Source organism: Diabrotica virgifera, chromosome 3 (assembly GCF_917563875.1).
Source record: "Diabrotica virgifera virgifera chromosome 3, PGI_DIABVI_V3a".
Classification (NCBI taxonomy): domain Eukaryota; kingdom Metazoa; phylum Arthropoda; class Insecta; order Coleoptera; family Chrysomelidae; genus Diabrotica; species Diabrotica virgifera.
Window position 1 is genome coordinate 134,721,179 of NC_065445.1, and position 16,329 is coordinate 134,737,507.

A 16,329-nucleotide genomic window follows, 5' to 3' on the forward strand; every position below is an offset into this window, starting at 1 on the left:
ATAAATTTTTAAAAAAATGTCATATCAGGTTATTTGTTGTGTTGTTCACTGTAAAAATACATGGAAAACTAGTGATGTGAAATACTTTTATTTTCATCGTTCCCAAAAAAATTAGATCAAAGAATAAAATTAATTAACGTTGTTACAAGGATGAAGTGAGGTTAACTTTTTCTATATATTCAAAGGATGTGGCAATATACACATGATTTAATAATATTATTTACGTTTTTATAAGTTTTGTACATATTACATACACTTTTTAGCTCTGATAAATCCGAATTGACTCCAAAAAGTTACGGATACGGTATGTCCTATATAAGCACACTATCGCAAATTATGTCAATAATGTCAATAAATCTTTATTAACGACACAAAATATTTTTTCTACGAGCGTGCAAAAATGTCTATTTTCGCGAACGCATTTTAGCTTAGAAAGTTTTACTTTTCCGCACGCGTGTTACTTTTCCGCACGCGTGTTACTTTTCCGCACGCGGTTCTTACTTTTCCGCGCGCGTGTTAATTTAGATATGTTAATATGGCCTTAAAGTAATTATAATACATGCAATAAACTACTATTTAGATATTATTTACTAATTTATTTCAAATATATCTTATTGTGTTCCTGTTTTAATGAAATTAACGCGACAATTCGATGAAATAAAATTATTTTGACATAATATTCGAAAGTCAAATCGGTAGACAATAACAGTCGTTTTGAATCATCGTCATGGAAAAAAAGATCGTCGTCATGCTAACCAATTATGCTGAAACTTTGGTTTTGACAACCTTGTCAAAGAATTAATTTGTGTATGTATTTTCAGTAGTAATAACCCAAGGACATTGATAATTGTTCGAAAAAAATTTATAACAGATTTCGAAAGCTTGTTGCTTGGAAACAGACCGACGCCGTAGGCGGAGGTCTGTTGCCTGTAAGCAACAAGCTTGAGAAAGTTGTTAAAAAATTTTTGAGCATTTATCAATGTTCGAGGGTTATTCGGATAGAAAATTTTTTGCTGGTTATGAAAAAAAAAAATACAGAGCAGAAACAATTTATTTAAATGTACAATTAACAAAGGAACAATTAGAAAAATTTAATGAAGATCCAGACATGTTAGTTTCTATAACTGATGAAGATGTATTTCCACTACGCATGCTGTTAATAATTTTATTATGATGTTCTTCGTCAATGTTCAAGTACGGTTTTATTGAGTTGGGATTGTTATGCCCCGTAATTTTTATAAGCTCTTGCTCTTGAACACCACTTTTGTAAATTTTTTAATGTAAACAGTATTCTTTGGTATATTTGATTCGATAATTTCATTAATATTCTCATCAGTATTACAACCAAATCGTGACATTTTGAAATATTGAATATTTGAAATGTCAAAATCGAAATGAAACGAAATGTAGGTATCCATAGCTACATGATTGAGTGAAAACAGCCCATGGGATCTGTTTTCAGTATAATGTTGGTTTTATTGGTTGTATTCAATCAGATGACCACAAATTAATTGATTTCGTTGGATTTCTAATTGAGCAAAAAATTTTCATATTAATTAAATTAATTGATTAAGATTTGGTAATTTTTTAAAGACTCTTAGAAAACATATTGTTCCTAACTCTTGCAGAAAGTCTCTTTTTCGCACTCGACTGCTTGCCGAACTCCCGCTTCGCGTCGTTCGGCAAACTGCAGTCGCGTGCGGAAAAGAATGACTTTCTGCACTTGTTAGGAAATAGTATATTGTGCAACAAGTGCAGAAAGGTACTAATTTCTCACGAGTTTGAAAAGTTGCGGTACGAGCGCAAGCGAGTGCCGCAATTCAAACGAGTGAGAAATTACCTTTCTGCACGTGTTTCACACTATACTTTTTCTACAAGCACAGTTTTTCCTAAAAATAAAAATCACAATTTCCAAACGACGATTAATTATAATAGGTACCTATGTGATAAATTTTAAACTGTATTTAATTAATACCTACTAATCAATTTAAATTCCTTATACCTAAATAAATTACACAGAAATCAGTTAAAAAATTAATGCACTGCCTTAATTTGTTTAAATTTAAACAATTATTACACATTATTGACATTATATTATGCAGTCACGGATTTACACAAAACCTACTTCATTCGACGTCTCTTGCACAGGTTGCTAAATCCTTATTGGTTATTTGATAATTATAAAATGTTTAATAAGAATAAAATTGTAAAATAAAACAGTTGTAACATCCATAATTTAGTTTCTATGCTATAGTTAAATATAGTAATTGTCTTATAGGTTATATTTTGTCTAAAGTTTAACCACGGATGTAAACAGAATATAACGTTACTCAGAATGCGGTAGTCCACGGATGTAAACAGAATATAACGTTACTCAGAATGAGGTAGTCAACTGTGCAGAAAAGAACTTTGCGGCACAGAAACGTCACTTTGCGGCACAGAAACGTCACTTTTCTGCACACTAATGTCAAATATCTTATACTGTGAGAAAATATCAAGTTTGCTAACATAAAACCGTGCAGAAAAGTGCACTTTGAATAGTGGTTGTAGAAAATAGTATATTGTGCAACAAGTGCAGAAAGGTACTAATTTCTCACGAGTTTGAAAAGTTGCGGTACGAGCGCAAGCGAGTGCCGCAATTCAAACGAGTGAGAAATTACCTTTCTGCACGTGTTTCACACTATACTTTTTCTACAAGCACAGTTTTTCCTAAAAATAAAAATCACAATTTCCAAACGACGATTAATTATAATAGGTACCTATGTGATAAATTTTAAACTGTATTTAATTAATACCTACTAATCAATTTAAATTCCTTATACCTAAATAAATTGCACAGAAATCAGTTAAAAAATTAATGCACTGCCTTAATTTGTTTAAATTTAAACAATTATTACACATTATTGGGATAAACCGTAATCGTACCCCCTCCTAACTGCCAAAGTGTCATGGCCGCCGTCGGGACCTATTGTGCTGACATTTACAATGTTTACATATAGAAAAGTTTGTTTTTTTCTGCTTATAATGCCGTTTTCTAAAGATATTAGTGAACAAAATCGATTTGCTAACAATATTTAATATATTTTAAATGTGCTAAAATTGGATTCAACAGCAAAAGTCGCATAAATAACATATAAATAACGAATTTGTTCACCTATTACAAATGGGGTTATGTGGTTGTAACTGTTTATTTTGGGAATAAAATGAAAATGATCAATTAAACGACTGGAAAACTGTAAGTATTACAATTAAAACATGTTTATCCTATCACAAGAGTTCACTTCATTTTAAGAAAGCTAATTATTATTATACAATAGACATTTATAAACTGCCATGTACTTTTAAGGTTACTTTTGATCTGTTTTCAAAGCTTATGATTAAATGTTACCTCTTTATTAATTAGATTTGCCAACAAAAGATGCATGATTAAGGCCAAATGCAGTTCCTTTGCTAAAGTCATAAAAAAAGTACCAATACAGTTAAAAAAATTATTTTAAAAAGGTCTCTCAAAAGACATGAAAATATACAACAACTCAAAAAACTAGAGAATGTAAAGAAAGCCAGGTTATTGGAAATGGAATTCCTGTTTAATTGAAAGCCAGTAAACTATCCAAGACTTTTCAGAATCAAATGTGTCAACTTGTAAAAACGATTCTTCTGAAATTTTTAGTAAAAACCAGATTATCCTCAAGAAAAATTCTGTTTAAGTGAGCCTCAAAGTCATATTTGTGAATGTGTCATCTTTGAATGAAACAATTTTTTTACCTAAACAATTAAATGTATGGATCTAATTAAAAACAATGCTGAATCAAGTACAGTTACAGAAATACAATCCTTTGAACTTCTAAATGTGATTGTTGAAAGTGTTGAAATAGCTACTGCATAGGGATTCGAAAGGGATAGACTTGTTATGAACGCACTTGATCATGTACTTCTTACTGTTATAAAGTTGAAACAAAACTTATTTTATGCTTTTTTATCAGTCACTTTTAATTGTGTATCAACTTTACGTGGTACATCGTGCAAAAATTGCTAAAAATGCAAACATTATATTTATTTTCTGTGTTACATTGGATAGTATGATTGAATGTCTTCCTCTTTTAGATAGTGAAGTGAAGAACATCTTGAAGTTCCAATGATGTTTCAAGATGAGGTAAATCGAAATAATTGTATGTTAGAAGGACAGAGAATATGAAGAAATGTTATTGCTGCATATTTAGTGTAGTGAAATACAAACTTCAAACATTATAATATATTTTTTGATTTCAAACATTTCATATGATTATGAAAGAACATCTTTCTTTTTAAAACAATGAAGAAGTGAAGAACATAATAAAGTTCCAACGAAAATGATTCCAGATGAGGAAAATCGAAATAATGGTTGTATGTTACATGTATAGAGAATACGAAGAAATGTTATTGCTGCAAACTTAGTGTAGTGAATTAAAAACTTATTGTCAAATACAAATCAATTTATTTCATACTTTTATAATATATAGTGATATAATTTTATATGTGTTCAAATAAAAATATTAATAAATAAAATACAATAAACACAAATCATGTATATCTTACAATGAATTACAAAATCAAAAATTAATTACAAAAATATCAAAATAAATCTAAAATATTAAAAAGTAACCCATAATTTTTATAGTACCTACATACTTTGGTTGGTACTCTAATAATTTGGAGATCCATTAAAGTTTGTAGATGGAAATTGCAGGTATCTAAAAAATATAATAATATAAAGTAACTCAACAATCTCTTTTTAATTAGGGTAGCAGTTGATAAAGATGACCCTTGCTCGGGAAATCAAATGTATCTAAAAAAAAATTAAGTAACAGCTTTCTAACAAAACAATCTTAGCACTAAACGGAAACAAAGATACTGGTAAGTATTAAAACATTTTTTGAAAAATCTTTCTGAAAGTGAAAATAAAGACTACTCTCTATGGGAACAACTAAAACTGGGCATGCTTTACAAAAAAATGTATCCAGAACAAAGTTCTTCTCTATAAGGCAATACTACGACAAGTCTGGATGTACAGGATTTAAATCTGGGGAACTGCCAGTAATACAAATATGCAATAACTATTAAGATTTGAATCCGAAGTCTTTTATGATGTCCGATGTTTTTAGTACCACTACCAAATATCATGCTAAACTGAAAATTATAGGGTAAAAATCTGTCTGATCACCCAAACTTTTAAAAGCTGGATGCTTATCTGATCTAGTCCAGAGGCTGGTTTCGGTATTGCAGCTATAAAATACTTAAATAGTAAGCATGGAAATTTTTATTATGGCCCGCCTTGAGGCAAACTAGGGCACTAGAGGGTTAAGAAAAGTTACAGATCTCTACACCACTGGGAAGTAGATAGTAGTTACTAATTTGTAAAAAAGTCAGAAATATGGTAATGTAGACTAAATTAATATAAATATGTAAAGAGTTCTCACCCCTGAGTGTAGTTCCCACTGTGTCATTTTTTATATCTGTCATATTGTTATAATGATAACAGATTGCATTAAAGTTAAAATAAAAAAGAATTAAAGAAGTTCATAAAAATATTCTATTTTTGAAAAAATATTTAAGTGCTTAAATACTTTTTTAGATAAAATATACATAAAATTTATTTTTTCTACAACCGTGTTAAAAATGCAACTTTCAGCACTCTATACAAGCGTTAAAAACGCTACCTTAAGGCACTAGTGCTTTAAAAATTTTATGGCCCTGCAGTTCGTATTGACTGTATAGGCAATTTTGATGTAATGTCAGTTCAAGTAATAGTTATTTATGATATAAGTGTTAAAAGTACACGTTTAAGGCACGCATGTGAAAGTTTGCAGAATGAGCGATAGCGAGTTCTGCAATTCACATGAGTGCCTTAAAAATGTACTTTTTAACACGCATATCATACAATATTTTTTCTACAAACGTAATTACAGGACAATATCTACAAAAACTTTTACTTGAACTTGACTGACATTCCATTTTTATATTTTTGTGACATTACATCAAAATTGTCTATACGGTCAATACGAATTGCAGTGCCATAAAAATTTTAAAGCACTTGTGCCTTAAAGTAGCATTTTTAATGCTCTTATGGAGTGCTAAAAATTGAATTTTTAACACGGTTGTAGAAAAAAGTTTTTGTAGATATTATTCTGTAATTACGTTTGCAGAAAAAATATTGTATGATATGTGTGTTAAAAAGTACATTTTTAAGGCACTCATGTGAATTGCAGACTTTCACATGCGTGCCTTAAATGTGTACTTTTAACACTTATATCATAAATAACTATTAAAAAACTAACAGAAAATAGTAAAAATATTTGATTGAGCATAAGTAAAAAAGTCACTCTCTCAACCAATAAACATTTGTGATTAAAATTAATATACTTAATTGATTATAATATGAATGTGTTCTTGTAGAGTTTCATATAATAATTTCCATTTGACTAAAGAGACACAAGCTGGAATACTTAGGTCAATAATACTTAGGTATGAAACACCCTAAAAAATATGAACTTTTGCATTTGATAATTCAGAGAAAGATCCAAGGTAAATGTGGTTCTGGTAGAATCTCACAATCATAGCTGAACAATCTAAGACCATAGTATGGAAAATCGACTCCATCATCATTAGTTAGAGCTGCTGTCAATAAAGCCACAATAGCGAATATGGTAGCCAATATGATATCCAACAATTGATAACAGTCATGAAACTAAAAAATGTATTATTTCAAAGTGTTTATGGGATAAAATTAGTAAGAGTGACATGATACCTAACAAAAATTTGATTCAGAAGATTTAACATAAAACTTGTAATTCTCTTATACTAAACTCACAATAAGGATGCACCAGAAATAAACAACCCAAGACATGTTGAATGATACAAATAGCACTCCCGAATCATGATTTACAATGTATAAACTTTGTAAATCATGATTTGTGAGTGCTCCTCATAACATTCATCATGTCTTGTGTTTGTTTCTTTCTAGTGCATCTTTATTGTGATTTTAGTATTATAATTATATACAGTGTGTCCACGGTTGGGGTGCCCAAGAGGAAAAACTTTTTTATTTTCAATTTTAGCGAAAAATGTCATTATTGATAAAAAGTTTTGCTTGTTCTAAAACCCCATAAAACGAAATAAAATTCAAGTTTTTTAAATCCTGCTTAATTTTGTAGCCAATTTTATGTAAATCCCTATTTTATGTAAATTTTTGCACTAAGTTTGAAATCTTAACAATAATCTAGTGTTGCCAAGCCACAATGTAGCTTAGTAACTATCAACTTCGATAAATAATTTGCGAATTGTCAATTTTTTTGACAATGTTAAGCTATCAATAAAGAATTTATCTTGTGATAAATTTCATTATTAAAATTGTTGTATTAATAATTATTTAATTAATAAATAATTGGATGATTCAAGGAGAACGACAAAGTCTGGCTTCGTAATCCAGAGAAGTGAAAGGGTTGTTCTCCCAAGTTATTATTGTTACAATTTCGAACTTAGTGCAAAAATTTATAGGGATTTACATAAAATTGGCTATAAAAATAAGCAGGATTTGAAAAACTTGAATTTTAGTTCATTTTATGGGGTTTTAGAACAAGCAAAAGTTTTTATCAAGAATGACATTTTTCGCTAAAATTGAAAATAAAAAAGTTTTTCCTCTTGGGCACCCCATCCGAAGACACACGGTATTACTATTTTTATAATAAAAAGATTATAATTTATAAAATGTGATGCTGTATATGATTTCAAATATTAATCTTTTCTATTACCATACAAAAAAATATTGCCTTTACTCAAAATCATTTTATTTATCATAAAATTTTTAAAGATATATTTAAAAAGTCCATAAATATTAATTTATACAAAAACATTAAATATTTTAGTTTTACTGGTTTATGGCTGTAAGGTGTCTCTGAATATTTTTCACTCTTTTATAAGATGTTTCGAAAATTGAAATATCTCTGAAAGTTTTTAATATTTAAAATCAGTTTTCATAAATTTATCATCGGTTAATATTAGAGATCTTAAGTTCACAGTGGCACAAACAACTGAAAATATCTTCTGCAAGTGGAAGAAGACTAACATACATTTTACATACATTAATTGTTTTTATTTATTTGGTTGGATCTATCTATGTGTACTCAAGCTTTAGCTATCTTCATTGTAAGAATTTTAAGTTTAGCGTGATATTTGGTAGTGGTACTAAAAAAATCGGACATCATGAAAGACTTTGGATTGGAATCTTTGTAGTCTTTGCATATTATGTGTTACTGGCAGTTCCCCAGAATTAAATCCTGTACATCCAGACTTGTAGTAGTATTGCCTTATAGAGAAGAAGTTTGTTCTGGATACATTTTTTTGTAAAGCATACCCAGTTTTAGTTGTTCCCATAGAGAGTAGTCTTTATTTTCACTTTCAGAAAGATTTTTCAAAAAATGTTTTAATACTTACCAGTATCTTTGTTTCCGTTTAGTGCTAAGATTGTTTTGTTAGAAAGCTGTTACTTAATTTTTTTTTAGATACATTTGATTTCCCGAGCAAGGGTCATTCATCTTTATCAACTGCAACCCTAATTGAAAAGAGATTGTTGAGTTACTTTATATATTTTTTAGATACCTGCAATTTCCATCTACAAACTTTAATGGATTTCCAAATTATTAGAGTACCAACCAAAGTATGTAGGTACTATAAAAATTATGGGTTACTTTTTAATATTTTAGATTTATTTTGATATTTTTGTAATTAATTTTTGATTTTGTAATTCATTGTAAGATATACATGATTTGTGTTTATTGTATTTTATTTATTAATATTTTTATTTGAACACATATAAAATTGTACCACTATATATTATAAAAGTATGAAATAAATTGATTTGTATTTGACAATAAGTTTTTAATTCACTACACTAAGTTTGCAGCAATAACATTTCTTCGTATTCTCTATACATGTAACATACAACCATTATTTCGATTTTCCTCATCTGGAATCATTTTCGTTGGAACTTTATTATGTTCTTCACTTCTTCATTGTTTTAAAGAGGAAGATGTTCTTTCATAATCATATGAAATGTTTGAAATAAAAAAATATATTATAATGTTTGAAGTTTGTATTTCACTACACTAAGTATGCAGCAATAACATTTCTTCGTATTCTCTGTCCTTCTAACATACAACCATTATTTCGATTTATCTCATCTTGAAACATCATTGGAACTTCAAGATGTTCTTCACTTCACTATCTAAAAGAGGAAGACATTCAATCATAGTATCCAATGTAACACAGAAAATAAATATAATGTTTGCATTTTTAGCAATTTTTGCACGATGTACCACGTAAAGTTGATACACAATTAAAAGTGACTGATAAAAAAGCATAAAATAAGTTTTGTTTCAACTTTATAACAGTAAGAAGTACATGATCAAGTGCGTTCATAACAAGTCTATCCCTTTCGAATCCCTATGCAGTAGCTATTTCAACACTTTCAACAATCACATTTAGAAGTTCAAAGGATTGTATTTCTGTAACTGTACTTGATTCAGCATTGTTTTTAATTAGATCCATACATTTAATTGTTTAGGTAAAAAAATTGTTTCATTCAAAGATGACACATTCACAAATATGACTTTGAGTCTCACTTAAACAGAATTTTTCTTGAGGATAATCTGGTTTTTACTAAAAATGTCAGAAGAATCGTTTTACAAGTTGACACATTTGATTCTGAAAAGTCTTGGATAGTTTACTGGCTTTCAATTAAACAGGAATTCCATTTCCAATAACCTGGCTTTCTTTACATCCTCTAGTTTTTTGAGTTGTTGTATAATTTTCATGTCTTTTGAGAGACCTTTTTAAAATAATTTTTTTAACTGTATTTGTACTTTTTTTATGACTTTAGCAAAGGAATTGCATTTGGCCTTAATCATGCATCTTTTGTTGGCAAATCTAATTAATAAAGAGGTAACATTTAATCATAAGCTTTGAAAACAGATCAAAAGTAACCTTAAAAGTACATGGCAGTTTATACATGTCTATTGTATAATAATGATTAGCTTTCTTAAAATGAAGTGAACTCTTGTGATAGGATAAACATGTTTTAATTGTAATACTTACAGTTTTCCAGTCGTTTAATTGATCATTTTCATTTTATTCCCAAAATAAACAGTTACAACCACATAACCCCATTTGTAATAGGTAAACAAATTCGTCATTTATATGTTATTTATGCGACTTTTGCTGTTGAATCCAATTTTAGCACATTTAAAATATATTAAATATTGTTAGCAAATCGATTTTGTTCACTAATATCTTTAGAAAACGGCATTATAAGCAGAAAAAAACAAACTTTTCTATATGTAAACATTGTAAATGTCAGCACAATAGGTCCCGACGGCGGCCATGACACTTTGGCAGTTAGGAAGGGGTACGATTACGGTTTATCCCAATTGACATAATATTTATGCAGTCACGGATTTACACAAAACCTACTACATTCGACGTCTCTTGCACAGGTTGCTAAATCCTTATTGGTTATTTGATAATTATAAAATGTTTAATAAGAATAAAATTGTAAAATAAAACAGTTGTAACATCCATAATTTAGTTTCTATGCTATAGTTAAATATAATAATTGTCTTATAGGTTATATATTTGTCTAAAGTTTAACCACGGATGTAAACACAATATAACGTTACTCAGAATGCGGTAGTCCACGGATGTAAACAGAATATAACGTTACTCAGAATGAGGTAGTCAACTGTGCAGAAAAGAACTTTGCGGCACAGAAACGTCACTTTGCGGCACAGAAACGTCACTTTTCTGCACACTAATGTCAAATATCTTATACTGTGAGAAAATATCAAGTTTGCTAACATAAAACCGTGCAGAAAAGTGCACTTTGAATAGTGGTTGTAGAAAAATAACTATTTTTGAACTATAAATAACATTATAAAAGAATAACTAATGAATTCTAACAATTTGTATTCGTTTATTATCACTAGAAAATAAAATATTTAAGTTTAAAAAATAATCCCATAAGAGTCAATACTAAAACGTCCTTACAAAACTGACAGCGTGTCACGTGACTGTAAATTTCTGTAAATAGAGGGGAGACGCACGGTGCCAATAGTCGCAGAAATAGTAAATGTGATGAAAAACCTAGGGCTTACGAAGTCCAATTACTTTTTTTTAATCTATTAATTTCCATTGATTCTAATAAAGATAGCTTAAGGCATTTATTTTGGATCTGAAGAATTTGAAACTCTTCAATAAAAGAATTATTATGATCTAGAAGGTGAAGTGCGTACGTATAATCTGTTTTTCTACTATTGAAAGCCCTTTTGTGTTGTGCTATGCGTTTGTCAAAGGCTCTGCCAGTTTGACCGATGTAAATTTTTGGACAGTCACCACATGTCAGGCTCATTTCTCGGTATAGTCGTCCAAACCAAATCAAGTAAGAATATTATGGCAACAGTAAAATCAGTCTTCGTATTGCACTTAAGCGCCTCACAAAAGCGACCAACAATTTTATTGCTATTGTAAAACCTAATAGAAGAATGACTGTACGACCCAATAGTGAAATTGTGGAATATTTTTTTCAATTTTCTTAAATGCATTTTTGTTTTGCTTTTTTGTTGTCGATGGCTTCTCTATGTCGGGGGCGCCGTATAACTGATATGGCTGATACGGCGGTAGCTAGGCCCCTGATCAAGGTTGACCTATATTTTTTGCAGAATTGATATCTTATATATTACGACCTTTACACCTCTTCCTATGATGCTAGAGCCCAAGTGGGGCCCTGGCCCTGGCCTCCCCCAGCATCCGCCTCCAAGTATCTGTCTCCCTGCGGCTACTCTCCTTTAGATCTTGCATTAGAGGGTTGTTTGTAATATTGATATAACTCGTGGTTGAACTTTACATATTTCTTTGTATTAAACAGAGGCGGCTCTAGCCCATGTAGCGCCCGTGTGCAGTCGATGCTCTGGCGCCCTTTGGTAGACGCGCAGTCAAAATGGAATAGTCGAATAGGTACCTACCTATTCCTAGTACTAGTACATAGGGTATTAGAGGGTATTAGGTACACTTATATTGTAAACAAAAATCCAGATGTAAATAGTCCAATATTAAATGATGTCGGGAGCTAATAGGTATTCACGGCGTCAGAAAAACCTACCCAAAAGAGCCCCTGCATACTTTTTATCGGCAGATAGTTTGCCTTCAAACTAATTTGTCGGCCAAATATCGGCCGACAGTTTAATCAGTGTGAGCTAACTAGAACTTGCGCACACACGACGATTGTTTATCGGTCGATAGTTCAATTCTCTCCTAGTTTTGGTATCCAATACTTGTGCAGTGCGAATATTTTTGAATATTTAGCGAAAAAATGGCATCGTCTAATTCACAATCGTTACTTGTAGAAACCTGCATGGCCCAATTAGCATGACTAGTTCATTGAAGGTGACTAGATCATCCGATAAAAGGCGAAAAACTTTTTTGGGTAATCAAGTAATTTAGAATACGTTGTGTAGAATTTTTCACTAAATAATCTATCACTGAGAATTCATCTCATCAGCATCATCAACAACTATTCCATCCATCGCCAGAAGTAAGCCTTCCTTAAGTGTATCCATTCATTTTAGTTTGTTGTTTTTTTTTGCATCCGTTCGTGACCAGCCATTCACTTGATGTCATCAGTCCATCTTGTTTGAGGTCTGCCTCTACTTATTTTGCTAGTCCTTGGTCGCCATTTAAGAATTTGCTTCGTTCAACGGTTGTTTTCCATTCTTCCTATGTGTCCTGCCCAGTTCCATTTTAACATGGCAATCTTCTGGATCACGTCTGTTACTTTTAACCGTCACGTCGTCTTATTTCTTTCACTGTAAATTATGATGCACTCAATACTCTCGCAATCTCTTCTTGGATTTCCTCCTCCGATATATTAGAGCGATAATATGTCTGGATAATTTTTTCATTGTGCGACTACTAACTTCAGCAGTCAAATAAGAACTTTAGTACTAAATCGTTCGAGAATAGTCGGTCGGCTGTTGATAGTGTGCGCCCTCTTCACCAACCCGACTGTTTAGTTGGCTCAGTATGCGTACTAACAGCCCATCCCGACTAAACTATCTGCCAATAAAAAGTCTGCAGTATGCGGGGCTCCGCATACTGCAGTGTTTTATCCTACCAGTGTTTTAATTTTTGAAGGAACGAAAAAGTGTCATTATTTTGCTTTAAAAGTTCGAAGCGTTCGTCAAATTTAGTAATTGAGGTATCTAATAGGTAATAGTAAAAATTTACTTTAAAATATATTTTCGCGTCAGTTACTGATTCATCTTCCGCCTCCTATTTAAAAAATTTTCATATTTTATGTTGAAACAAAGTAAAAGACCCGCTCTTTGGTGCTCGGCGCCCCTAAAATCCCGGCGCCCGTGTGCACCGCACACCCTGCACAATAGGTAAAGCCGCCTCTGGTATTAAAACATATTACCTTTAATATTCAAGTCTTATTTTATTTCCATTTTATAAAATAACACGTTTTTTCTATTCGTTAATTTTCCGGCCCGAGTAGCATTAATCACTCCTAATTTAGAAAATACATAAAGTCAAATAAAAGTCAGCCAGTTGAGTAGTAAACTTAAAAACTCATACGTCTTTCTAAAAGTATCTTGGACAGCTACAAAGTTCCACGAATTTGTAATTCCCTTCCAGTTGTCAAAGTTGATCTTTGACACCTTATGTCAAACCCCTCTTTCTTTTTGGTTTTGCTGCTCTGAATAAAAATCAAAATTATTTTTCCACGTATTCAGTTTGTGTTTGCGTGTCTTAGGGAGTCTACACATTCGGCAGATAAGTATTTGTTGTATTCCACTTGTACTAAAAATACTAAAATGGGAAAAATTAAGGCCGGTACCGTTGTGGATATCCTAGGAGATGAAATGACCAGGATTATCTGGGATGCCATCAAAGAAAAACTAATCCTTCCCTATTTGGACATTGATCTAAAAGTATACGATTTAGGAATAGAAAACCGTGATAAAACTAATGACCAAGTAAGTATTACATATTACATTATTATATACATCAATTATCAATATATTTCTTATATATTTTGTATGTAATTAGGACAGGAAAAGTTAATTTTATATTTTATTCTCATTATCTAAAATTTAGGGCTAGTGTAATTTGCTAGATTTTATACTCCTTCAGTTCATGGTACAAAGACGCCTTTGTACCATGCCTTCAGTTTATGAAAGTTTCTTAGGAAACTGTGGACTCAGTGGCGGATCCAAGGGAGATGTCTCGGGGGTCATGACCCCCCCCCCCTAGACGAATATACCTAAAATAGCAATAGCAATTCAATAATCCTAAAAAGAGAAAAACTTAGAGTGCAAAAAAATTGAAAACCCACTTATAGTTTTTTTGTATTATAATGGAAATAAATTAAAAATTTCTTTACACAAACACTATTATTCTATCTCTAAAGATAGTATGCCCTCTTATAATTTGTTGAGTCATTCTCATTTTTGACCTGAAAAACTATTTTATGTGCACTAGAACCCCGATTATATTATCCATGTCCGGATTATAAGATTTGCAATTAAACTAACAAATGTTTGCTAAGGTTTTTCTCATGAGCATTTTTCAGTGCCTCACAGTTTTTCGATTTCTTTCTAAAGCATTAAATTGTATATGGCAGAAAAAAAGGCATTACTTTGGTAATTATTCTACACACACCGGCAAAATTAGCCGAACACGTTAAAAATGGGACATGTTTGATGTCTCGTATTTCATAAACCAGTGGTCCGATTTGAGTGATTCTTTCAGTATGTTATAGCCTTATTATTTGAGAATATCGTTGTAATAATATTGTTAGTAGACAGGTAAATACCATTTTATACTGGGTGTACCAATCATACTGTGTTTTTTTTCGTAAAGTTTGGAACACCCTGTGGAATATTCTAGCATATGCAAAATATTAGAATTAATACTCGATTGTAGACTTAGGCTTGCTTATCATTTTCCTTTTCGATTCATTTACTTATGTGAGATAATAAAAAAGTTATGTACGTTAACAGCTATAGTATTTTTACTACAAAAACGTTATTACGTAGGTCAAAATTTTTGACGTAAGAGAACTGTCAAAACATTAGAATGTGACTTTTCATTATTACCATATATATAATAAACATGGCAATAATGAAAAGTCACATTCTAATGTTTTGACAGTTCTCTTACGTCAAAAAAAAAAATATCGGAGAGGACCACAAAAAATCAAATGGTGGCTGCTGAAAGATGAGAAAGAAGGTCTATTCAGGAGAAGAATAGTAGAAAAAATATGTTGGAACATGAAAGGAAGCCCTAATACAATTTGGAGAAAAATGGCCAGTAGTATAAGAGAGACTGCTATTGAAATACTTAGGAAAACGTCAGGAAAAAAGTTTGAGGATAAAGAGACTTGGTGGTGGTCAAACGAAGTACAAGGAAAAATAAAAGAGAAGAGAAAATTATATAAAAAGTGGCAAGAAACCAGATCCGACACAGATCTTCAAAACTATATGGTGGCGAAAAAGGAAGCGAAAGGAGCAGTAGCAAAAGCCAAAGCAGAAGCGTATTCAAACCTATATGATCAACTTGATACCAGGGAAGGCGAAACGAAGATATATAAAATAGCCAAACAGAGAGCAAGGAAAGCAAAAGATTTTAATCAGATTAGATGTATCCGAGATGAAAATAATAAAATACTAGTTCACGAAAGGGAAGTCAAAAAGAGATGGAGAAAGTACTTTGACAGCTTATTAAATGAAGAATTTGACAGACAGCCTGTAGAGTCAACGGAGACAGTAGCAGCAATGGTCACCAAAATAACCAACAAGGAAGTGGCTCAAGCGCTTCAAAAAATAAAGAAAGGAAAAGCGGTAGGACCAGATGATATTCCTGGGGAAGTATGGAGAGCATTGGGAGAGACAGGAACAAGGTGGCTAGCAGGTCTATTTAATAGAATTATGGAAGTCGGACAAATGCCAGACGAATGGAGAAGCAGTATACTGGTACCTGTTTACAAAAACAAGGGAGATATACAACAATGTACAAACTACAGGGCTATAAAACTGCTTAGCCACACCATGAAAATATGGGAAAGAGTAATTGACAGACGGATACGTGAAGAGACCGAAATATCCGAGAATCAATTTGGCTTTATGCAGGGTAGATCAACAACAGATGCAATTTTCATTATAAGGCAGTTGATGGAAAAATACAGGAGTAAAGAAACAAACGCTCATATGGTATTCATTGATCTTGAGAAAGCATATGATA

General features: G+C 31.4%; 1 protein-coding gene and 2 long non-coding RNA genes across 3 annotated transcripts in view; 2 read left to right on the top strand and 1 right to left on the bottom strand.

Moving 5' to 3' along the window:
• The first annotated feature begins 2,854 nt into the window (after window positions 1-2,854).
• On the top strand, window positions 2,855-4,560 carry LOC126882082 (uncharacterized). The gene is made up of 2 exons (XR_007697119.1): window positions 2,855-3,235; window positions 4,105-4,560. It is a non-coding gene; the product is annotated as an uncharacterized LOC126882082 (long non-coding RNA).
• Window positions 4,561-8,800: 4,240 nt separating this feature from the next.
• On the bottom strand, window positions 8,801-10,455 carry LOC126882083 (uncharacterized). The gene is made up of 2 exons (XR_007697120.1): window positions 10,129-10,455; window positions 8,801-9,259 (listed from the first exon to the last, which is right to left on the bottom strand). It is a non-coding gene; the product is annotated as an uncharacterized LOC126882083 (long non-coding RNA).
• A 3,215-nt stretch (window positions 10,456-13,670) lies between these two features.
• LOC114327489 (isocitrate dehydrogenase [NADP] cytoplasmic) overlaps window positions 13,671-16,329 on the top strand; it is a 65,571-nt gene continuing 62,912 nt past the window's right edge. Inside the window, exon 1 of the mRNA XM_028276129.2 lies at window positions 13,671-14,063. Coding sequence (XP_028131930.1) covers window positions 13,902-14,063 — 162 coding nt within the window. The 5' untranslated portion in view covers window positions 13,671-13,901. The remainder of the gene's footprint in view (window positions 14,064-16,329) is intronic.